At 39.3% G+C, this 26,344-nt stretch overlaps 1 protein-coding gene across 3 annotated transcripts in view; it reads right to left on the bottom strand.

The window, feature by feature from the left end:
* pdlim7 (PDZ and LIM domain 7) overlaps positions 1–26,344 on the bottom strand; it is a 36,649-nt gene that overhangs the window by 6,879 nt on the left and 3,426 nt on the right. For all 3 annotated transcript variants that reach the window (XM_015055766.1, XM_015055764.1, XM_015055765.1), the window contains exons 2-5: positions 25,806–25,904; positions 16,110–16,261; positions 10,606–10,633; positions 9,564–9,760 (exon numbers count right to left, since the gene is read on the bottom strand). In XM_015055766.1, the coding sequence (XP_014911252.1) occupies positions 9,564–9,760; positions 10,606–10,633; positions 16,110–16,261; positions 25,806–25,901 (473 nt within the window). In that variant the 5' untranslated portion in view covers positions 25,902–25,904. The remainder of the gene's footprint in view (positions 1–9,563; positions 9,761–10,605; positions 10,634–16,109; positions 16,262–25,805; positions 25,905–26,344) is intronic.

Here is a 26,344-nt window from a genome sequence, read left to right as displayed (position 1 = left end):
CAGCTCATCAAGATGAATCTGCACATGGAGTTTAAAGTTGAAGAAAACACACCACACTAGAGGTTTCTCCAGTGGTGATGAAATAAAGTGAGAGGCTTACGTTCAGTCGTCGTGTCTGCAGAACATTTTCCATGATTATCCAAAGCTTTCGAGAGACAGAATCGCATCATTTAATGTGCTTCAAAAACCAAGGCTGCCCAGCAGATGTACATTCAGTAAATACTTACGACTCGAGTTAATAAGAGACGTTCAAAAGCTTCTACTCAAATGAGAGTAATAAGCAGCCCCTGTAAAAATAAAAATAAAAAATCAGCTGAGTGACTGACGTAGTTCACAGGCAGAAGCGCTGAAACGTATCCTTGGCAGATCTGGATGCAGAGAAGCTCGTTTCAAGCCTGCATGTGAAGGAAATAAAGAGCTTCCCTCATTTCAAAGTTCTGTTACCCGCAGCAAGAAGCTCAACTATATATTTTCGGCAATCTTCAAACCACGACTGAAGAAAAAAAAAAAAAAAAACACAACTTCTGAGCCAACATACTGAGCTCTGGAGAAGTTTTGTTGTGAGAAAGCAGAAGGGGAGGGGGGGAAATGTCACCCTGCCTTAGGCATCACTCATGTTTACATCATCAACTGTGCCATCCACCATCCACTAATGAAACATCACGAAATTGTGTCTCATTAGTAAAAAGGAAGCTGCGAACTCAATCACCCTCCATCAAACTCATCCTGTAGCATATCAGTCCATGTATTGATTGTTCTGCTTATGAATCCAAAACAACAACAAAAAACAACAACACGAACTTCAGACAAAGAAGTTTGTGGAGGTGGGAGAAGCTGCAAGATTTCTGACTAGTTTTAAGGCCGGAAAGAGAGACAACATAAATGCTCTGCTTGGAAGGAAAAACCTTCTCCAAACGGTGTGTTTTTAATAATAAAGGAAGTTGAATCTCGGCTGTCTGGAGAAATAAGATGGCTGACAGTGGAGAGGTTCAGGAAGGTAAAGACCTTCTAGCTGAGAAAAATACAGGCGAACAAAGCAAAAGGAAGGCAGAAGGAGAGGGATCTCTGGTGGCCAGGTTAAATGAAGGGCAGCGCCTCTTACAGCGCGTTTGGCACGCAGACCCTGGGTCAGCCGGCCTCGACTCCGCACACTGATGGACTGTGCCTTCTGGGACCCAACCTAACAACTCACAAAGCCAGGTCCTGGTCAAACCGCGCTGACCTTGGTTTACTCTCCCCCCTGTCTGGCTGCCCTACATGGCAACAGGCCAGTTTCACACAACTTTAGGAGGTTTTGTTAGTTGCGCGTCTCTAAGTGAAGGTCAGAGGTGCAAATTGCTCAACATCCTTGATGGCAGGTTTCTCCCACCTTGAGCGACCTGGATTGTGTTTTCTTGACATTTCCGCGGCCTTCGAAATCCCCCACGATTCTCCTCCTGTCAGCAAAAAGGCGCGATGTGAAGCAGGTGCCTTTTCACTGCGTCGGAGATCTTTTTTCCCCTCCAATGTGCAACGTTTCCTTTCACACGTCGTTCTGCCTCTTACACCTGGGATATCACATTCACCTCCGTTGTCTAGCTTGCTCTCCTCTGGGATTTAACCGACCAGATCGATGTGGAAAAAAAAATAAAATAAATTACTGGAGTTTGTTGGCAGCTCAGCATCTGGCAGCAAAAGATGACTTTTTGATCTTTTTTGAGGAGCTATATAGACCCCGACGAGTTTTTCATTTTGTAATGGAGAACTACAATATTATGAGTTTAGGAAAGACAAGCAGGGCAGAGAGGAGAAGCAAAAGATCATGAAATATTTGCAAAAATGTTTCGTTTTTCTACAATTTCTCCTTCGTAAGGCACTTAATCTCAGAAGACCAACATTTTTTTTTTTTTAATAATGGAGTTTATGATGTGTAGATCTGGTGTTTTTGGTCAAATGTCTTCACTTTAACATTTATTCGTTACAAACAAAGATTAAAGAAATTTCTAAACGTGGTCATGCATATGTTAGAATGACCTAGTTAAAGTCCAGACCTAAAATCTAACTGAGACTCTAGTAATAAGTTGAAGGAAAGTAAGCAAACCCAACAGCCATAAGCAACTATTTTTAGGCGATTTCTGGATGCATAAAAAGTGTCTAACCAAGTTAATCACTGATAATTGTTAAACGACTTGCAAAAATTATTGAAGACTTCACAAATATTGGGGTTCAGAACCAAACTATTCAAGTTAAACAAGGCATGGAGATATTTACAGCTTGTTTTAATATCTGACGGCTTCTCTTTTTAACACGTACACATAACTAAATGACTGTGGGACATGGCAGGATCGTTTCAAGTTTCAGGGTGAAGGACCGACGCTCAACAACAATTATGGTCTTTCTGATCTATTTTTAAAACTTATTCATAAACATTTAGGGCCGTACGCTTGGATTCCCAACACCACCAAACTGTCACACATTTACCTTTACTGCTTCACAGAAAATGTGCATTTTAATAAATTTGCAGATGATTTCGACATTGCTTTAGTGAAAATGTGTAATAAGCTACAGGTTTTCCACTATATCTTTACACCTGAGCTAAATAAGGGGAGGATTGAGGTGTTTGTATGCGAGTGCTGCAAGAACACTAAAGCACAGAGTTAACTTTGTTGTAAATAGTCCTGTTCTTTGTTTATTGCTACGTTCTGAATGCCTATAAGTGTTTATTTCGAGGAACAGCAGAGGAGAAGAAGCTGAATTTCCTCACAGCTCACCTCTGACCCGAACGATTCTTTATCATTTCATGTGTGTGCCCATTTGTTGCTTTTTATGCCTGAATACACAATTTTCTCTTGTGGGAAATAAAAGTAAGCTGTGAAAAAAAAAGACCACCCATTAAATCAGGAACACACAAAAAAAAACTTCTACATAATTCTGTCAGCCAGGGAAAAACAGAGAGAGAGGGAAAAAGTGATGTATCCCAAGTTCAAACAATAAGGACAAGATGGGGAAAAAAGGACAGAGAAACAGAAGGTCGCTTTTTTTTTTTAGATTTTTTATGTTTTAGTTATTAGTGATAACAGCAGGAGGAAAAAAACAAAGCACATTTTTTTTTCTTTCACTTTTCTTTCTTGAAGCTTGATGAGAAGATGAGATGGGTAATGAAAACTTATAGATGACTGTAAACATGCAAAGAAAGAGACGCATCTAAACCCCAGACATGTAATAGGAGTCCCATCTTCGCACCAGTTTACTCCCCGCAATGCAGTGAAATAGCAACTCGTCAAGTCGGAAATTCAAAGATAGACTTTCCCACTAAGGCTCAGAATGCAAGGCTCCACTTTGGACTTTATCATCTAAACTTTGTTTCTTTCTTTGGTTTCATTTTTTTTTTTTGTTCCGTTTCCACAAACTTCCTTATTTGTTTTTTCGCCCCATGCGTATGTGAAAGGTGAATTTGCAAGCCACCAATTTGACAGTTGGATTAATCTTCGCCATCTTTGTGGTGCGGCTGTCGTGAGCAGGTTCCGTCTCCGGGGGACTTTCCGGCGCGTCGTCGCTCAGACTTTGATATTGAGGGCGCGAGCGGACCTGTCGTGGTGCCAGTCTCTCAGACGGGCGTAACGAGGACTCTGAATCTCAGTGAGGAACTTTTCCCTGACCGGAGGCAAACACAGATACGAAAAACGGAGAGACAGACAAGGAGGAAATGGAATGAAAGGAGAGAAAATGAATAAAACACAATAGCAGAAAGTGGAGTAAAGTGAATGAATTGGCAAGATGACAGATTAGAGAAAAGGTAACAGGTAAGACAGGCTACACTGCAAAATAATATACAAGATTTGCAGAGCAAATATTGTGTCAACGTGTTTGAAATGTTCTTTTGAGATTCAGATAAAGCTTTATTAAACTAAACTGTCTGGATTTTACATATCAAGTTATATAGTCCCCACCAGAAAGCAATATTTTTAGGTCAAAACTTTACATTTTTAATTAAATACGTTACGTCCTGTAATCAAACTGAGGGAAAACCTCTGAAAAAAAACAAAAAAAAAAAAAAACAAAACAAAAAAAAACATAATTTTGCATACTTCTGATTACTTTCCCAATATGTTGCCAGTTACCCTGTGGATACCAAGAGCCTCTCCCTTTGTAAACTTCTCCAAATGCATGCATGACATGATGCAGAACAATTATTTAGCTATTTAGGAGTTCCCCACAACACTGGGCAGCCTTTACAATATGAAGAGTCATTTTTGGCCCCAAGTCCAGCAACATAAAATATGCTTGAGGTCACAAAATCACATGGTCCTCCAACAAAAGACAAATCTCTACCAAAACAAATTAGTTCCAATTTTTATGCTAAAGACTTGTTACTTTTCCTCTTTGCTTCAGTTTTTTCTGACCCAGTGGGACTAAAAAGCTAAAATCAACATTTTTTTCTCCTCATTAGTTTGATATTTTAAGACGTTACTCACTCAGACTTTTTCATTTTTGGCCAGAGCTATTAAGAGCCACTGTGGAGGCCCCTGAGAGCCACTTGCAGCTCAGCGTCAGGTTGCAGAGCCCTGCCTTAGAGCCTCTTTAGGATCATTACAGACATTGACATTTGTTATTGAAGCATTACTGCCAAGAGTGCAGAATCTCCTGAAACTACATCAACTTTTGAGACATTCTGCCGCTGGAGTACCATCAACATTCCCAAATGTTTCATAAATAAGTTTGGTTTTACACCACAATACAAGTTGATGAATGTTATAATCAAATGGAGCTTATAACAATTTATTATTACCCCCACTGATGATCCTACTTCACTTTCAAATTATGTTTCTGCTTCAACCACAGATGTTTAATACTGGATCATTTCAGTCAATCAAAACAACTAAATTACTATTTTCAGGTTTTTCCACCGTTTATGAAAAGCAATATTCCAGGAAGAGTTTTTTAAAAAGTGCCATCTCTTCCTATTTGCAGTCTGCATGCAGCTGAAAAGGCTTTTAATTCTAAAAATGTTACAATTTGCTAAGACTTGAGAATGTAAAATATGCCAATGAACAATTTACTTGCAAAAACAAATGTTTTGAGTCTACATTAAGCAACATACCAGACTCTGTTCTGAACAGCACACATTTTTCAAATGTCAAAGGATAATGCATGCACAACACTCATGCCACTTTAAGCAGCCAAATCACAACGAGCTACTAATGGCAGATTTAAAAGTAGAGATGCGTTTAAAGCAAAACGCCTGAATTAAAGCTTTTGCAAAACAAACCGGTGCACAAACATAAATAGCCGTGACTGCGATCAGGAGTTTACCTTGACCTCTTCATATTCTCATCATCTGGGTCCTGCACTGAGAGATCCAGGAAAGATAAGGATATCAGACAGTGCTCTCCTACCCTTTGTTTTATTCAAAGTAGTCATAAAGATGAATAAGACACTATAATTCTTCTGTTTTCTCCCATTTTTCTAGCCGACATGTCAGGGAACTGACAGATGTAAGGAAATAAGTTCATAGCTGCCACTGTAGACATCTGGAAATCGGTAAAAAAAAAAAAAATGGACAAAGCTGCCATCTGTCTTCCTGTGTCACTCACTCATCCGTCACCCTCAGCGAGAGCCTCTATGCTCAGATCACATCAAATCGGCAGCAACCTCCCTCCTACATGCGATCTCTGCTTCCCCTTCACACCCCGACCTGTCCCGACTGTCCTGTCCGCCCAGCTCAGGCTGTGACTTACTGAAGTCGGTGCCTGTGAGCTGGGCCAGGATGCGGAAGGAGCGAGACTGGGTGGTGCCGGTGCGGGGCTGCCAGTCCTCGGTGTCCTCGATCAGCCTCTTCTTGCTGCGGTCGTTGGGGATAAAACAGGGCACGTTCTCCACCCTGAGGCCGTGCCTGCACACACAGGCAGCGGGAGCAGCAGGAGCAAACAGCAGGCATGGTTATCACCACGCCGTCTGAACAGACCCACACCATGCAGCCATTTATGCAAAAGATGTGCTTTGCACGCCAGGGCTCACATTGATTCAAAAAGCAGATAGAAAAAAATTCTATAATATACTAAGGGTTTTATTTTTGATAAACAACTTCAAAAGCTGCATAAGAAGCTTTTTTTTCCCCCCTTTCAATCATCTTTCTAACATGGCTCTAGGTCAACTGTAGCATGCATTCATCAACAAGCAAGACGAGGAGAGAGGATGAATGCTCACTAATGAATTGCAATCTCCATCCTGTAAACCAATGCACCAAAGAGCATCTGCTGCTCGCTATCTTTTCATAAACAACCTGATCATAATAAGCTACTGAGCTGACAAACCAGCCTGCATGCAGCTGCCTCTTACTTGGACTGTTGGTATATATCATCATAATAAGTGGCTTCGCCCCTGTGGAACAGACCAGAAAACAAATAAAGACACGAAACGAGAGGAGAGTAAATGGTATGTGATTTTGATAGAGCAAGAGCCGAAGCTAAAATGAAGATCGTTTCCCCTTTCTCCTAAAAACAACAGAAATAAAGGAAGAAATTATTCATATTTACAACGTCTGTGTTTTCAGAGGGAATAATCCAGTACCGATCAGTTAGTGAACGTGATGACTCAACACTCTCACTTCCGATGTTTGTCATGGAGCTTCGCGTGGTTAAGTGGCGCAGTTGATGAGGGTCATGACCCTTTGATTGCAACGTCATGATCATTGGCATAAATGCAAGATTGATTTAGGTCTTTTAAAGGTTTATATTAAATGTTTTTGAGCCAGGGTTGAATGATGATGCAAAAACAAGCTCAGTTAATTTAAAACAAAAAACAGAATCCAGTTTTAATCCATTGTGGATTGAAATGTTACACATACATTCTAAAAATGATACAGACTTTTATTGTAATTGTCTGATAGCAGGTTGTTACTGGATGCTTTTTGTGGCCACGTTAGAGGACATTTATTCAATTATTAGTGAGGGTGCTCAAATATTTGAACATGTATGAATAGTATTGACCCTATGTGGTTTAGAGAAATTTTATTTTAAGTAATCAGACCATCAAAAACTCAAAAAAAATCTCACAATGTTTGCATCTTCTAAATAAAATGAACAGCTAAAGATGCCAATTAAAATACACAAGGAAGCTTAAGATCAATTTAAACAAAACTTAAGAAGCTATTCTTTAAATTGGTAATTCAAATGCAAACTTTCTTTAAGTACAGGACTGTAAAAATCCAAAGAAGCATACTAACTTGTCAAGGACTTCCATCTGTGAAGTTAAAAGAAAGGAGGAAAACACAAAGTGAGAGAAAGAGGTCAGAGCTCGGCTTGAGGGAGAGGGAAGGAAAAGAAACCGAACATGTCAATATATGACGAAGGCCAAACACAGCAGAAGATATGCAGATAGCATGCGAGAAGTGACACGAGACATGCTGTTGTTGTCAACAAGCTCAGAGAGAGAAGGACAGCATTGTTTGTCAAATCATCTGCTGTCACTCTGACCCAGAATGAGTCAGAAGACTGGCACAAAACCTTTGGCTGCGTCGCTCTTCTTGTCCCCTTTTGCTTTTCATGGGGATGCAAATTGATGTTTCTGCCAAGGAAAAAAAACAAAAACAAAAACAAAAAAAACAAAAAAAACCCTCCTCTGCCTAATTTCCGTGCCGCCGGAGTTAGTCAAATCTTTGTTGTACTCCGAAACCCCGTGAATAATGATAAATGCCACAGCGGTGACACATGATGTTGGTGTAATCTCCACAGAGGGAAATAAATCACAAAATCTGTCTTTGCGCTCCTAACCTGGGTACATTACACATCCCATTTGCACTCATCCAGTTTCTGTGGAGAACATCTTAAGAAAAACTATCACCAGTTACTGCAGTTACACATAATTTTCAAACTCTGTATTCAGTCTATTTAGAGCAGGGGTGTCCAAAGTCGGTCCTGGAGGGCCGGCATCCTGCATGTTTTAGTTCTCTCCCTGGTTTAACACACCTGGATCAAATGATGGCTCATTAGAAGGTCTAAAAGGAACATTGACAAGCTGAAAAGGTTGTTACTACCACCAGGGAGAGAACTACAACAAGCAGGATGCCGGCCCTTTGGACACCCCTTGTTTAGAGTGTGCAAATAAAGCTGTGTGTGAAGTCAGAGTTTACGAGTGGGGCTAAATAAAGAGACAGACCATATTTCAATAGCAGCTACAAGCAGAGCACCACCATTATCCAAATTACTAGAAGCGGCCAATCCTTTCCTTGAAGACTCTTCAATGCCACGCAGCCACTTTTAGAATTGGTTAGGATTTGAGTTTATTCTTCTAAGTACCCTTGAAAGATATTCAGGAGAGAGTAAATGTAGCTGAACAGGAAAAAAATGCTTCGAAGAATTTAGTTTCTTTGAGAAGGAGAACAGATATGACGTTGAAGGACAGACTGTTTCAGCGTCTTTGTCTTCTTGGTATGTCCATTTTGTTTGACAAGTACTTTAACTTGTTCTGAAAGTCTGCCTGCCTGAATACATATGTACACGCAGTCTTATGAACAAGAACATGCATCAGTCTCAGCATTAACACAGATTCTGCTACTGAATGAGTTTATAATAAAGGGTGGAGTATGATGAAAAATCTACATTTTTGATCTTTGTATCATTTTATAGTGTTAATCCATCATCAAAAGCATTCCTGGAGTGTTGCTTGAATTTTTTTTTGATGCATGTGTGAGAAACGGACTAAAAAACAGCAGCAATTAATTGGAGTTGCGAGTCTGCTGAGCTCATCATACAAACTCCTAAGAATGGATGTAAACAGCATCATGGAGAAGCACTGTTGTGATGTTGTACTGAAGGTATAGTGTAGGAAAGAGAAGAAGCTTCTTAAAGAAACAGAGGCCGACTTTCACGGCGACAGAGGTGACATCACTTTTTTTTTTTAAGCCATGTTGGATGTATACAGTACTTTCAAGTGAAGGTAACATAGTCACTTGATTGTGCACCACGTGCCTGGAAAATACATAAATACATGAAGGCTTTGTGCACGTCTTTGCCAATAAATATAGATAGTTCTTCCAATAGACCACTGATTCAATTTCTGGTGGGTTTCGTAAAGTTTTGCCATTAAATCAACAATAAGAAAGCCAAAGTATATGCAATCATTTGCAGTGAATGTAAAGGAGACTACACAGTCATACAATGACGACTCATGGCCTCCATCCATATTTTAGGTTAAATTAGCTTTTTGTCTTCGCTGTAAGGATGTATTAAATGGAGCATATTCCAGCTCAGTGCGGCAAGTGGCACTAAAACTCCAAGGCTATCAATCTAAAGCACATTCAATGTTTGCCATCTGGTGGCAAACTTATTACGTTGAGTTGAGCAGTGAGTCAGCATACATTAGCTGTGTTTATCTACTCTATAATGTTTTTTACATGGTGACATAATTTTGGCAGTACACAGCAGCAGTGACTGAACTACAGTCTCCTCGATACTGAAGGAGTTACTTTCTCTTTTTAATGAGACGCCAGAATAATGAGACTTCAAGAACATCGTAAAAAAAAACAAAAAAAAAAACACAGATTGCAGCTCTGAAGGTAACTGCGCTCGTTTTTTCCCACCTACCCATTCTGAGGCTGCTGCGTGCTGGCGAGGCCCGGCGAGTGCGCGGTGTTAAGCTTTGGTGTGTAGGCCACAGGTTTAATAACAGGTCCTGAGTTAGTGCTAGCACCACCTGCTGTAAATGGCCTCGCCATCTTGTTAATGGTTGTGCTTGGGGCAAAGGAGTACTTTGGTGGAGCAGAAGCCGAGGAAAGCGAGTCCTGCGTGGGTGTGGGAGAGGGAGACAGTGCAGCACAGGGCACAACATGCAGTTAGACATTTGACACTCACACAAAATAAAAACAACAACAAAAAAAGGTCTGCTCTTGCACAATCCCATCAAGTTTTTTTTTTTTTTTTTCAGCCTCTCAGCAAATGATTAGAGTGTACTCCAGCTCCAGCAGCAGCAGCTCTGTCAGAGCCTGCAGGCTTTTCTCCACACAGACAGAAGGAGCGCTTAAGAAGTGCGGACACTGCTATTTTATTTGTGTTGGCTGTCAGCCAGGAACTGGCCAAAGTAATCTGCTGCTGCAGTTGAAATGAAAACGCTCAAAGTGAGAATGTGTCATGTATAACCATCATCTCTCACTAATGAGATTTCTAACCGAACATTATGTGTGGAGTGCTGAACGCCTACTAAAACGGAACATTGACTTTGAGTTTGTATGTGCCAGCTGCTTTACAAACACAGAGCGGTTCATGACTCCATTGTGCTATGAAAAGTGCAATCAGTTGGTCAAAGTAGCTGCCAAAAGGCCTCACAAAGAGACCGAATGAATCAATACTTATTCAGGTGTCGGGGATTGTGCAAGGTGTGACAATCGAAACTACAGTCACTTCCGCAAGCGCTTGATGCTCACTCGCTGGTGTTTGGCTAATGCACCGTGCATGGACAATGCAGGTGATTCAGATTTGTTTAAACACAAAGTGGCATAATACAGCCTTTAATCCAAGAGCGAGTAAAGATTACAGGAAGTTTTCCATTTAAAAACGATCCATGCCATTACAAACCATCCAGGTGTTCACAAAGACGTCAGCTCACTGTTAAAGATAAACATGTTCTTACCTTCCTCTCTTCGCCTCCTTTAAGAGCTCTAAGGAAAAAAGAAAAAAATCAAGATGTCAGTCTTTCTTTGACTCTTACGTTGATCAGCATCAACATGAACTGCACTGAAAACGGACATGAATATCATAATAAAATCAAAAGTAAATAAAACTTTAAGGTGTTCACTGAAAAGTTGTTGTAGTTAGAAATGCAATGACAGGATCACAGTAGATGATCAGGATCCATATGAATCATTTAACTGCTCAAATTAAATTACACAGACGACAAAATCTGAACAAAGTTAAGCCATGTAAGTGTGAAACATTAAAATATAAGTCCTGCTGGAGGAACTTTTGATAATGACATTCAGGAAATATGAATTATACATTTGCCTTAGTGTTTTATCATTTTTACTAAAGCTTAATATCATATTTAAATTACAATTGGAGGTGAAGGTTTTTAAAAAGTCTTAATCTCAAATGGAAGTGGAAAATCTGGTTGATTAACAAAACTGATTGAAAGGTTTCTCCTTGTCCCAATTAGTTTTACAAGAAAAGCCCACAAACTGTTTAATCCTCTGGAGTCTGTGCTGCTCGAGTCAATCTAAACCAGAAATGTCACAACATTAACAACATGCTTCAGTAGAGAAGTTGTTACTGAAATTAACTACTTAATTTCAGAAAGGTGTTAATGAATGAAGATAAAGCAAAGCAGCTGTGAAAAGCCAAGCAGTTTATTCAGGCCCTGATGTCAGGCTATTTACTCCTGAATTGCTGGCAGACTTTTGGAAAGAAGGGAGTTACATAAAGGTGTTGATACAAACGAGGTTAATCATGAATCAAGATTCTTAAGATCACTTAAGCTGTTATCTTCTGATACTTTGCTATAAAACAGTAAAACCTGGTTGAACAATGATTGCTCTCTCGTTCAGTGACATTCCCTCTATATATCTAATAACCACTCATGGCACAAAGGCTTAAAAGACAATACTGATAAGTTTTAGTTCTTATAGAGAAATCAAGAGTGGTTCAAATCAGCATCGGCAAGTCAAATGTTTTCAAACACAAAGATCGGAAAGTTGCCGTAAATGTCACCGGGATGATACAAGTCATGATTAGGATTATAAAAAATTGCAAGGAAAATTCAAACTAAAGTCCTTCACAAAATGCTATTTAATGCCAATTTAACACCGAAAATAAAAAAAAATTAAGGGGGATTTATTCCTAATCTAATGTATGTATTAACGTCTCTTTCCACATTAAACTCTGAGCCACAGATTGCACCTAGTTCTGCAACAAAACTATCATCCAAATTTAAATGCAACACAAAGCTGTAACCAAGTTAAACCGCCCCTTATTGTTTCTGACTGGAGTCTCTCAGGAATCTACAAATGACACTTCCTGTGACAATAAGGAATGACTAACAGTTCCTGTCATTACCTGCTCAACCACTAAGGGCGCAGAGTTACAGAGGATGACAACAGAGCTGAAAAGGACAGAGAGGCGGAGGAAAGCATAGGTCTATATTTATGGAAGCCACAATCTGATGAGTCAAATGTTATGAGGAATATCAGGAATGTGTGCGATTGCTGTCCTGTGGCTGTGTTTATTCTGGCTCAGAGATATGTCCGTGATTAAATCACTGTTTCTCGGAAGAAATTAGTTTTCCCCCAGCTGACTCTGACCTGCGCTGGATCTGAATGTGAAAACGGCATGAGATCATTCTCCAACTCATTTCACGGATCACTAATTTCAGTTGATGCATACTTGGCTTTCAGGCTGATGTTAGATAAAGTCAGAAATTTCACCGCAAAGAACTCCCCAACGACGCCGTAATCAACCCTGCAACACATCAGAAACAATTCAACCACATCCCGACGGGCCAGTCGCAGACGCCTAAAAGTATGACCCTAATGTGTTCCTGGAGATGCTGCGAGATCCAATTTCTCTGCACCAAAGAACCTATAGTTTAAACCATAACCACGAAATGATTATTGGCACTGAAGAAAATGAGTTACTAAACTAAAACAGAGCATCTCTCATCGCCATGCAGCTGTTCTCCCATCTCGACATAAAACAGTGGACGTGAGCCAAGATGCAAATAAATAGAAAAACTGACAACAGTTCCTCTCTGAAAACAGCATTTGTTTTGCTTTCAGCATGACAACAACAATAGGTCGGGGTGAGATAAACAGGAAACCTGGGATTTATAGGAGACGATTCACTGGCGCAAAAAAGACAGGAGGAAGACTGTGAAATGTTTACAAAAACTTGACTCCGTGAGGAGATGAGAAATGGAGGAGGCAAACCACAGAGTGGAGCAAAAGTATAGCTGGTGTGAAGAAAGCTTATTAAGGTCAATCAAAACCATTTCACCATAAAGTGAAGATTAAAAAGAAGACATAAATTAAACAAGGAGAGTTTCCTTTAACCTTCCAGGAGTGGGATAAAAGAGGCATTTATTTAAGAAAAAAAAAATTCAAGGGCTTTTAAAGTTTTATGATCACTCATATTTTATTTAACTCCAAAAATTAAACCAATTTCCCTCTTACTCGTTTAAAGGAGTTTGGTTGGTTACGGCTGGAGACACAAGAAGAAGCCAATTGGTGACTGGAATTGGCCAATTTACAACTTGGTCTACTTATTGTAGATCTATGTATGCATTGTGCATTACCATGGTAACATTATTATTATAGAAAAATCAGGATAGTATAGCACAGTGTAGTGCAGATTCCTCAGACTGTACTGTAGCATCGTTTACACACCCCAATTTTAAAATTGTACAAGATTACAGCAAAACCTGAATTATTGTATAGATAAAATTTTAAAAAAAGGTAAATTTGCCTTATATTAACATCCTCTGTGTGCTCTTTAGTTGAACTTTAAAGATAAATCGTATAAAATTGCTAGTTGCCTCAAATGCTGTAAATGATACCCTACAAACCAGAACCGCCAAATCTCAAACTTCTCTGTAAGGTTTGGGCTCTGCTGTCTGGAAAGACTTAAAATACCCTGCAGCTGTTCTCTCAAACTAAGTGAATAAAAAAAAATAAAAAAAAGACATGTAACAATTTAAAAGCAGAGTTTCCTGGCAGGCAACAATAAGGTGAACGAGATAACAAAGCTTTACTCCTATTACTTATAAAGGATAAAAAAAAGAAAGAAAATCAAAACGAGTCCCGCGGCAGCAGCAAGCTCTGCTTTATTACTTCGAAAGTCGATATCTTCTTTTATATTGAAGGTGCTTGGGCCTTGAATGATTACATTTCATCTTTCTCCGAGACTAAAATCTTTTTTCCCCCCTATAATTAAGCTACTGATTAAACATTTTTGTATTCCTGACACTTTTGTCAGAATTTCTGGCAAGACTTATGTGAGCAGGTGTAAGTGCTGCCCATAGGAGGCCTATTCAGTACTGATTAAAAGATTTCATTGTTTTAGTCCAAGGAAAGTTTCCTTTCTTCTGACAGTTTGAAGTTCAGGCAACGCAAAGAACCCAAAGACTCCTTTGAGAAGTTATTTCCGTTAGAAAAAGGCGACTGGAGTACATCCATCCAAATCCGTATACACTTGCTGTATTTGCTACCTACAGACTTGTAGTTGTTTTTGTCTTTTTTGCAGTTGTTTTTTGTCACATTTAAATATTTTACAGTATAAGATATATTAAGAAAAGAGTATGAAAACCTGCGTAAATGCAAAATGCAATGCTCAAATGATTTAACTGGAAAAAGCGATTCAAACCAATCCAGGCTTGGGTGAAAAACTTTCCCTTTCCCTTGTTAAATCAAGAATAATAATATAAAAAAAAAATATCACTTAATATAACCTGTATGAATCATGTATTAAATGTAATTAGGTAACATATTTTTGATTCAGTTTCATCCAAGCCTGATTACTGGCTGACCTGTACAATCAGGAAATCTCTTTAATCAGCGGTGTCCAGCTCCAGTCCTCAAAGGTCGGTTTCCTGCAGGGTTTGGATGCGTCTCTGCTCCAACACAGCTCAATCAAACAGCCAAATTATTTCCTTTGCATATTACCTAGCTCTGCATAGACCTACTAATGAGTCATTCATTCGATTCAGGTTTGTTTCATCAGGGCAGCATTTAAGACATGAAGGTCACCAGCCCTTGAGGACAGACTCTGGACACCGCTGTCTTAAATAGAAGTGATACAGCATATTTAATATGCCTTGATCTAAAGAAATTCAAAAACAGATGAGAAACAAAGTCTCTGACATCTGGATACAAAGTTATTTCTCAGACTTAACTACTGAAGCAAACTAGAGTGATGAACTAATCTACCAAAACTAATCAAAGAGATCATCAGTGGCTGATTCTGGAGGTCACAACACAAACCAGAACATTTAAACTGCTTCATTTGCCTTAAAGTCAATCTTCCTGGTTCAACAATAAGACTGAGATTGGGTAAAGATGGCAACCACTGAAGAGTCCTAGAGAGAAAAGCACAGCTGGCCAAAAACGAACAGGAAGACCTGTCTCACGGTTGCCAAAAACATCTTATGATCATCAAGACTCTGAAGAAAATAATATGTGGACTGATGAGACAAACATGGAACATTATGGAATCACATCACATCTGGTAAAAAGAAGAGAATTTCAGAAAAAGAGCCAATGGTCAAACATGGTGGTGGTTGTGTGATGCTCTGGGGCTGCTTCAGCACACGGACAATTTGCTGCAAATGATGGAACCCGTTTTCTAGCAGAAATCCTGAAGGACAATTATCCAGCCATCATTTTGTGACCTTAAGTCCCACTGCACTTCAGTTGTGCAGTGGGACAAAAACCCAAAACACACCAGCAAGTCCATCAACAAATGCCTAAAAAAGAAAAAAGCATGATGCTTTGTCTGGACTTGAATACAACTGAGCTTTGGTGGGATGACTTTAAAACAGGCCGTTAATAGTCGAAAACCCTCCAATTAAATTTTTATGTAGGGCTTGTTGGTTTGGAAAGCTTTTTTCCAGCTAATTTATGAACCTCGAAAACAGATTTTCTATGAATTAAAGGTTATGTACATATGAAAATAATTTTTTTAATTATCTGAAGCTCTTAAGAGCAACTCAAAAGTGAAAACATCACATTAGTAAAAAGGAAAATCATTTGTCACAGCAATGTTTTAAAAGTTACAGAAAAATCTTTGAAAAAAAATAATAAATTTGCTCATTTGGCCAGTAGCTGTAAAGTAAGAAAACTTCAAAAAACATCAAAAGTTAAAAGCACCTCAGGCAAGAACTTGTTTCATCAAGACTGGCCTGGAAATTAAAGAAAAAACACACTGTTGAAATAAAACCAAAGCTGTACCTAAACCTTGGAGAAATGGATAGTGGACTGAAATGACAATGTGTCTTGCAAACAGTCTGGGAACAATTTCAAAGGTCTGGATGGGATCTAATTTTGTCTAAATGAAAACGAAGGAGGCCATACGCTCTGTGGCGGTTTCTGCTGCTGTGTGCATGAGATAAAATTAGCACTTTGTTGCATCATGAGCTGCCAGACGACCTACCTGCTGAGGGTGAGGGTGAGGGAGTCTGTTGCTGCTCTAATCTTGTTTTGCGCTTCCACGTGGGTCATCTCCTCGGCATTGGCGTCACAGATGGAGACCACCCAGTCGCCCACCCCGACTCCGGCCTGAGCTGCCTTTCCACCCGGTGTAAGCTGGAGGAAAACAACAATTCAGTTCGAGGGGGTTATCAGAGCAGGTATAACAGGAAATTACAGTGATCACTCAGGGGAATAAAAACAAAACCAAAAAATCCTGCTTGGAGAAAGGTGGAGCTTCTGTGGCTGCAAAGATCACGCTGTTGATTACAATATAATTAACTTGTAAAATGAACATAATGTACAACAGAAAAAACAACTTAAAATGAAAGTCATACTACATTTAAAAAAATATGTAATGCTTCCTTTAATATTTCAGAACTGGTGAGACACAGATTATAGCTTTGAATGGACCATCCAGCTGAGAACAGCTTGTTAAAGGTTTTCTTACCTTTAACTGCAGATAAACTAACTACTTAAAACATTCCCACAGGATTCCTCTTCAAAAAGTCTAAACTTTCACTTTAACGCAGCTCATCATTGCAACAACATTCTATACTATAATGAAAATAAAAATGTTTGGGTTATTGTACAATTAATATGTATTAACTTAGACTTTAATTAAAAAAAATTAAAGTACAAAATGAATTATATTAATAATATTAGCAAGTGAAATTCCCTAAAGCAATGACAATACATGCCAACATCTTTAATATTTCTTCAGCAGTGAATTAAGGACGGAAAGTCTTTAATTCTTTCAGGAGAAAGAAATATGACAAAAATTGTGATTTATGTTGTAATAGTTTGCTTTAAATGACAATGTTTGAAAACATTAAAAAGCAGAATAATTTTTCTTTTGTAATTTGAAATGCAACAATCCTTACCCCAGGCGAACATCAATTGATGTCAATGTTTGTGATTAAATGCAGTTATTTGTGGTAAAATTGTACTACTTAGTGTAATTGTTTCACTGAAGCAGCTGATTTAATAGAAAGCTTTTATTGGTGAAACAGTATTTATGTTTGTGAAGCTCCAACTAATGGCAGATGTATTGCCTCTGTCCACAAATATTAATAAACTGTAAGTCATAAGGTACAGTTTTCAAGCCAAATCTTTAGACAATGTGAAACTAATAGGAGCATTTCTCACCAAGAACATCTCTCATAAACACATCTGCTGCCATAATGGAGTAAAATAGCATGTGTTTAACATTCTAAGCTGTCAAACAAACCTTGAAACAACCTTAGTAATTTAGAGAAGAGTTGCGTGTCTCTAATGTTTTCATCCATCATACTGAGTAATCAGCGGCAGAAATGCATGTTTTGAGGTTGGAAAAATGCTAAGCATTCCTCTGGCTTCATCGGGTCTAAACAACAGAAACTGTTCATCCAAACCACAGTGTAGGAAGTCTCTGACATTTCCTATAGCAACATTATACCACTGTACCCCTAACCTCATACCTGAACACACAAACAATCGTTCTCCGTTGACACCGTTGTAATGTCTGACACCTACTAATTAACTCGAGGAGCCTGTTTGTCTGTTACACTCAGCACTACCAGGAACAGCCATTATAAGGTCACCATGATGTCATTAGTGGACAGCTTGTGATTTACTGCAGATGTAACTGGTGACTGTAGGATAAATGTTTGACAGCTGCAGACGAGGCCCAGATGTTGCCATTAGTCATACCATTAGGCGGAACGATCTGTCCACCTTTTCTCAGTCTGACAGGTAAGCTGCCGACTGACACAGCAATGACATCATCCTCTCCCTCTGTCACTGAGGCTGTGAGAGCATTAGTCAGTGCTGAAGTCAAGCATAGAGTTATGTTACAACAAGACACAAAGCAGTGAACACTACAACCTGGCCTCCCATGTCCTCTAATACACAGATCAGAGATGCTACGCTGTGAATAGCAAGGGCTTACCCATGCAGCTTAATGAAATCTGAGACCTGTGTCAAATACTAAGATAACCAGAGGAAAAGCGTGCAGCATCAGATAAGTAAGCAGGAGCCAGGATTTCTGGCAAACAGAACCCCCATTAGGATTACTCGCAAATGCCACGGATCCCTGCAAATGTTAGTTCATCAAAAGCTCAGAGGACTCAGCCGTTCGATCAATAGTTTCCTGTCATGTTTGGCTCAGCTAATCACACTTGCTGCTTTGATTGGGAACATGAATCATGAACGGTTGCACAAGAGCAGAGAAGACACCATAAAAACGATAACGTCTCTGCTCATAAAAAAAAAAAGGTACATAAATAAATACTTGGCTCTCGACAGATAAAAACAAAACTGCAGCCGGGCTTAAAACACAGAGCAAGACTTTCAGCATTACAGCACAATCCCTCCTCTCCTGCTCTGACTACACATCCAAACAGATTTTGCTACAGAAGTTGCAATCAATATTCACAGAGGCCATAGCTACTAGTTGAGCTTTTATGTTAGCTTCCCTTGTGTTATGGTTTTGTGACAATAACGTCGGCTCTGAATAACTGATCCGTAGACGGTGGCATCTATTATTTCTTCTGTAAACAGTGTGCTGCTGTGTGACGTCTATGTTCTTGTTCTGTCCATGCAGGTCTCTCTGAGGCTAAAAAACCAGGATTCTGGTTTCATAGATCACTTTAATTCTCATGGATTTGCATTTGCTGGAAGGAATTATAGGCACTTTTGTTTCAATTTTACAAATGAGTTTAACATTTTAAGCATTTTTTTAAGGAGAAAAATAACCGGAGACCCAAATACATGACTTGTAGCCTCGCCTTCACATGGCAGGCTATTCACTCAGGATTCCCACAGAGATAAATGCAGCCCTGCCTCCATTATTCATACTTTACTTGACACCGTTTGGACACGCTTCTCAAAGCCGTTTTTCATTGTGCATTTTAGAAAAGCTTTTTGTGGGTTATAGATCCATACTCAAAATTATGATCAAAAAAATATTAAACGTCTTACATCTATAACCAAGAATGTCTCAATCACAAGCAGTGCTGCTGACAAGCAGCTTTTACCACAGATACTAAAAGGAAGTGACTTAAAGATCACAGATGATGCAAAATTGGAGTAAAGGATCAGCACAGGAGATCTACATGGTAATGAAGAAGAAGAAGAAGAAGAAGAAGAAATCTTCAATTTGGGAGGAAATTTCTGTCCAAATTGTCCCATTAAGTAGATTTTTTAAAAGCCCTCTAAAAAGTCATGACTGCAGAACCACTAAGACTTCCCATCATACTGAATATTACTTATTGTTAAGCATAACCAGTAAAATAAATCCTCTTCTCCAATTATATTAAACCATATTTTTCAACAAGTATACAGGAGAAAAACATTTTACATTAGTATCCAATTGCAATCCCAATTAGTTCACGTTTGTTAGACTGGTGACCCCTGTAGTTCGCCTAATGTCTGATTTTAAATGAAATGTTTTATGACTTACATACAGTAAAAAAATATATATATTATGGAAAATATAGAATGAAATAAGGCAACATGTTAAAATAGAAAAGAGAAACTCAGAAGCCACATGCAGCTCTTATAATCGAGTTCTCTCTCAAGGCAGCAGTGATGGAGCCAAATTCACCACCACTACATTATTCAGACACACAATCCAAGACGGATACAAGGACTTCATCATATTTTTACACCTTGTTCATTTAAAACGTTCTTAGGGGAACTGCATGAACTTAACTTTTATTGACTGCTCTGTGGCTCTACTGACTTGTCAAGCATCTATGAGATGTAATAACTTTTATATACATTCAAAATATCTATGGCTGACACAGATTTAAACTTTGGAAAGAAGTATAACAGTGGTGTTTTACTCCAGTTTATTATACCCATACCATCACAATTTATTATGTTAACCATCTGTACAATGTTTATTTTATGTATTCAGGAGACCACTGCGTTAGATACATCCAGCTGGCTCTCCTTCAGGAGTATCAACTCACTAACATATTGAGGTAAATGAAAAAAGTAAATGCACTACATAAAAGCACCTATTACTACCATCCAAATGTACAGTAAAAAATGAAAAAAAACTTTTACGGCCGTTAGATTGTGCATTCAATTAATTTGTATGGATTTAGTTGTCGTGTTGATGGACGCAGACACCTGTGTTTCTGGCTCAGGTTCAGAGTGCAGCTGCTCCCTCACTTCAGAAGCCAGCAGTCAAAGTTGCTGCGTTCAGACCTTTCGGTTGGTAAGGGGCGGACAGAAACCCAACACCTGCCTCGTCCTCCGTGTAGGTGTCAATACAGGGAAGGACACTGGAAAACACGCACTTGCTATTGCAACACACTCTACTGTACCTCACAAAACCAGGGATTTCTCGTGGTCGTTAAGATACGATTGCAAAGATGACGTCTACACAGACTTTTCATTCAGCCACTGTGAACCTTGCTTGGACTGGAGGGAATATTACTTTAGTTGTTTAACGTCGGCGAAGCTTATAGAGTTGGTGAATCCGCGTCTCAGTGGATCTAAATGGTTCGACTAACAGTTCACGGCCAGTTTCAAAGCCGTCTGGCAGAGTGCAGCAGCAGAACCATTTTGGTGTACTATCAAATTTCAAAGCTTGAGCCAACCTTTCAGGATGAATCACGCTAAATTCACCTTTGAAATACATTCCTTGAGGCGAGCCAAAGCCTCACACGTATTCTCAGCTCGTTTTGGTTAATAATGCACCAAGGTTTATCAAACAGCTGGTGATATACAGGCTAGGTAGCTATGTACCATCGCAATTTTATTCTTTCCATGGCTATTTGGGGGCTAAGAGACCGTCTGTCCTTACATCATTTGCAGCACAGCTGATGCAAAGCCATAAATATCACTCTGAGAAATGGAAAACCAAACCTGCAAGTATGCAATCTCCCCCGCTGCCCCCATAATGACTGCAGAGGAACACCTCCCACCAACTCACCTTAAAACACAACACGTATGTCGGACATGTCCGACAACAACAAAGGCCTCAGAGACCAATGCATGTTGCAAAATGAATTATTAATGCCCTCTAACAAGGCCTCCTTTCTCACAGCTTTTGCAAGTGTGAGAAAAAGAGCACGCTGATAATGAAGCAACAGATGGTCTTCAAGTTAAGACAGAAACCCAGGGAAACGGAATCATAAGACTTAATGACAGCTGTAGACGAGGACTGGGGAGGCATTTTTAACATCTCTCCGCCCGTTTATTGCTGTGACATCATTGGCAATTTTCTCCAAAACTTTGAAGTCAGCGGGGTGGCATGCGTTTGTTGATAGAAACCAGATGGTGCTCACAAGTTATGTGGGGTTATCATAATGTTTACTGAATTGCGATGGCATGGGATCTGGAGCAGAAATGTGGTAAAACTTCTCTAATCAGAAGGAACAGACTCAACCAAAGCAGCTTCGCTTTCTACACCTTCATATGGAATATTCCAACAAATGTGATGAGGGATAAAGCAATGCAAATGTCTTCATATCTAAAGTCACAAAAGTTTCTGGAAAACTGCAAGGAAAAAATGGAAGAGGAAAAGAAAATGGATAAGAGGGGGAAAAAATTACTCGAGGAGTGGATTAAATTGGGTGCATTAAAATCCCTGCATCACAAGAGCGTTTCAGAAAGAATCTAAGATAGCATCATTTTCAGTGCGAGTTGAAAATTATGTTGTTATTAATAAGTAATGAAGTTAATTTTCAAACAATGCCATAAGCTAAACTTGTATATCGTGGGACATTATGGACTACAACTAAACAAGAAAGAAAGACTCAACAAACACAAAATCTTCAAACCCCATTTGCAGAACTGTTTAAAAGTGCAAAGATGTTTCAGCAGAAACATAATCCTCTCCATCTTGTGAAAATGCCTTGATAATAGAGACTGCTCAAACTGCTTGATAGGCCATGTGTTTGTCTCCCTTGCTGAATCTAAAAGCTTCTCCCTATCATTATTTCTATTGATCAATAAAACATTATAACTGTTTGACTACAATGCCTCCGTTCCTCCTAACATAACCATAACTTTTTAATTTTAGCATAGAATAGATTATATTTACTGTAATTATAATAAAGTTTTTCTAATTGTTAGTTAATATACTTTAGGTCTATAAATTATGAATACATACTTTTAGTCACAAAATAGAATAAAGAAGGAGTTGTATTGCTGTATGATTATTTTTATAGTTCAATACAGACCTAAACACCAGACTGGTTGGCAGTATAACTGGTCAGATAGACACACACACACACTCTCTCTCACACACACACACGCACACGACAAGTGTGTATGTGTATATAAACACACTCACACCTCAGGGCAATTATAGGGCCAAATTTGTAATGGTGGATCAGTGGTTAGCACTGCTGCCTTACCAGAAGGTCCCGGGTTTGAACCCTGACTGGGGGGTTTTCTGAAAACAACCTGGTGAACAGAATATGTGGATATAGACATTTGATGGCATTAACTTCCAGAAAAATGCAGAGGCACATTGCCAGTGAATTCCTGTGAATCCTAAGCAATACTTAATTCTCCATTCTTATTAAAAACAAACCCCTGATGAACAACATCCAGCCTGACTATCAAGAAAATAACTTGTTGTCCGTTACTGGTGTCGCGAGGTGTCCTTAAAGAGCTTTTTGTGTTATGTTTGGCACCAGAATTAAACAAAACCTTGTTGCTTAGCAATAAAGTCCAGGACAGGGATTTGCTCATACACATCTGGAGAAGACAGTTTGCAGTTTAACAGAAATAAAACCTTCTTTCTGCTTTCATTGGAAAAGCTGTCACTCCAGTCAGTCAAACGTGGTGTACGTTTTTACAGCTGATGGATGAGAACCCATCCTGCTAAGCTCAAAATCTCAGCTTTCCTTTTCCATTCGCATCCACTTAAAAATTATGGTCTTCATTCCTCTGATCTCACTTGGAGACAATTCCTTTGAGACTGGGGGAGTTCGTCATATGGATGGGAGAAGTGAGTGGTGAAGACAGACGCAGAAGGGAGACAACAGGATTGCCTGTTGGCAGCGGCAGGGTGGATATGAGAAAAATGTCTGGAATGCTGAGAAAGCACAAGCTCGGTCAGCACAGAGACCAAGGAAAGAAATACAAGCAATTGAAGAGCTCAGAAACTCCTGAACCCACTCACAATTGAGAGGTGACAAGTGAGAAATACACAAACTTTCCAGATCAATGAAAAGTTAATCAGAGGTTCAATTTGCGGCGCATCAATTGGAGTCTAAATGATAAAATAAAAAGTGATACTCCGTTTTATAATCTTCCATCTTTTATATCCAGTCTCAAGCAGAGCAAATCATCTTCTAATATGCACAAAAAACATACAAACATTGATCTTTCAGGAGTTAGTGCCTGCAATCTCATTGCCTCACTGAGAAACGAAAAGTCTTTTGTCATTTCCCTCCACATGTTCATCGTTTTCCATAGTCTTGCTTTAGATTGTTATCAGCAACAAGCTGTGAGGAAAAGAAATGGACCACCCACTGGATTTATCTAATGGAAACTCTTCAAGTAAAAGCTAGATCTTTTCCTGTTACGGAGAAATCCTGTGTAGCTAAGCTTCACTCCCTCTTGACCAAGACTTCATTGTTTGTTCTTTCTTGAAAGCCAAGATGAGAGTCAAAAGTCCTTAAGTCAGGAAAAGGAGGCATGCATGCTGGATGTTCACAGGCTGCCTTAATAAAAGTATTCTTTCCTCTTTCAGAGCTTCTGAGTCAGTATTTTGGAGAAACTAGTTTTACTGCAAGCATTTTGGAGAATCTCCATACCACCTTAGTGAATCTATAACTTGTAAATAGCACCACCAGGTTCCCAGCTAAGGAAAAGTCTCTGCACAGTGCAACCTGGCCTCCACCATGCATCACTGTGAGGATAGGAGGATAGTTCAATGCTGTGTTAGTATTCTGTCACACATTTTGGACAGAAAATTTAACCCAAGTCTTTTCTCAGCAAAGATAACTCAGGTTTCTTCCACATATTTGCTGTGTCCTGATTGAGCCTTTCCTCGCCCAGCTCAACAGTCAGTTAGCAGGCTTGCAGTCATGCCGGACACTTGCCATCGTCTTTTCAGATAATGGACTGAAACTTCATGAGGTGCTCTGAGTGTTTTTTTTTTACATTTTATAACCTTCCTTTTATCTATTGTTTATCCCCGATCTGCCTTGGTTCCTTGGTTTTCGTGTTTTTTCCCATCCTAATCTTCACTGAACAGTTGGCTTTATGTAGAGATTAGACTGTTTACAAATCAGGTAAGCTCTGACTGCAATTAGTGGCACTGGATTTTATTTTGAATAGCAAAGTTAGTTTATCTAGGAATTTTCAAAACCATCTTTATTAAATGACACTTTGTGTTGACCCATAATAGCGATTACAATAAAACGCATTAAGTTTTTAAAGTGACAAATGTGAAAAGGTTAGAGATATACGGACATTTTTTGCGGTGGACCATAGCGCCTAAACAAGCACGGCATTGAAGGAATAAGAATATCAGAACTCCAAGTTTAGGAATACAGCTTTCTCTTTGTGCAATAACCATGAACAGTGGAAAACTAGCCTCCAGACATATGTTAGGCGCGTTTGACGGTGTTTAACAGACAACCTCATTGATATTCACCCCAGAAGTAAACCCCGCTTGTCTAGACTGAAATTCCCCTAAGCAATCATCTATAATCTGCTAGAAAAATGCATCTTTTGTGTAAAGCTATTCCTCCAACTGCTTGTGCTTATAGAAGAAACTCTGTTGTCTGAAACCAACAGAAGAACATGAGGTTTCTAATCAAGATGAGCTGAGAAAATACAGGACATGTGCTGACAGGAAGGGTGATACCTGCTGCCATCATCAAGGGATTACATCACCCTAAACGCACCCGTCTCGGTGAGATTCTACCCACAATGCGATGCAGACTCTATTCTGCAAAATAAACACATTAACTGCATTTGACCACTCTGCCTTTAATTGGTGTTCTGTTTGGACTAAGAGAGGCAAAGCTTCCGCATATGATGTGCCTTCAAATTATCTTTGTAAAAGGAAACAGCACATCCTGAACGAAGCTGATAAAGTAATAAACGTCAGTCAGCCGTGATATTTATGCATTATCTTAACTTTTAAGGGAACAATGCAACAATCCCAGTGTGCTAAGGAGAGCCAGATCTGTGTATGAACTAGTTGGCTGCAACCGTGGAATTATTTTATGTGAGTGCATTCATGCATGACTGCAAGATCGAGCCTGTACCTTTGTCAGACAAAGCAGCAGTGCACTTATAAGGCCTGGAAAGCGGTTGCTGCTCTCATCAGCATAAGCATAGTTTATCTGAAACTTAATTCTGAAGAATGGTCGTGTCCTAACATGGAATGTACAAAGCATTTTGGGACAAATGACAGCACGTTTGTGTGATCAGTACATACCAGTCGTGCAAAAGCTCATAAAACTGAAGCACCGTCGGCAGACAATACCCATTGTGAGAGTGAGACAGGATATTCCTGTGCTCTCTGTATACCAGGAAGGTGTTTCTCACTGAAAGTTTTTTGTTATTTAGCCACAAATTCAAACTGGAGCTCAGGGAAAACCATAAAAGGCTGACTAGAGCGATCCTCAATGCAAAACATCAAGCAAATTCCCGAGACCTTAATGAACACAAACACAGAGAAGAGCTTGTTTCTTACCCTTGACACAGTGAGTGGCATGCTGAAGTCTTTGCCTCCCTGCAGCCTGAAGCCCCACGGCGCTGGGCCGCTGAGAGTAACAGAGTACATGTTCATAGCCTTGAGAAAGAGAGGAGAGGAAATGCTGAAATTAGCAAGAAAACCAGGAAAAGCTTTACAAGGTCACACATCCTTTCCTGATTTCTCCAAATGTCTTTGCTGCTGACTGTGGGAGTTTTCTTTCTAAAACTAATATTTCAGGCAAAGAAGGAGAGAACAGGAAAAAAAAATTACATAACTTTTTCTTTTTCACATAAACTGTCACAACTTTTGAATGGCTAACTATAGGGGGGGGAAAAGAACAGGTACAACATTCTCTCTACTAAATCGAACGCATGATGAAGTTTTTGGCTTTTCCAGTTTCCATTGTACTTTTAGCTCTGACCTGATTCTTTGACAGAGAAACTGGTTTTAACAGAAAACAAAGGCATTACAAGACGAACCCCATCAATGCATCACATCATTCATTCATTTAAGCTCCAAATTATTTCTTTACATGC

The sequence above is a fragment of the Poecilia latipinna genome, unplaced genomic scaffold (assembly GCF_001443285.1).
Source record: "Poecilia latipinna isolate Pla-1442-1.1 unplaced genomic scaffold, P_latipinna-1.0 Scaffold1335, whole genome shotgun sequence".
NCBI lineage: Eukaryota > Metazoa > Chordata > Actinopteri > Cyprinodontiformes > Poeciliidae > Poecilia > Poecilia latipinna.
The sequence above is the reverse complement of the archived record's forward strand: the minus strand, read 5'-3'. Positions and strand labels throughout refer to the sequence as shown.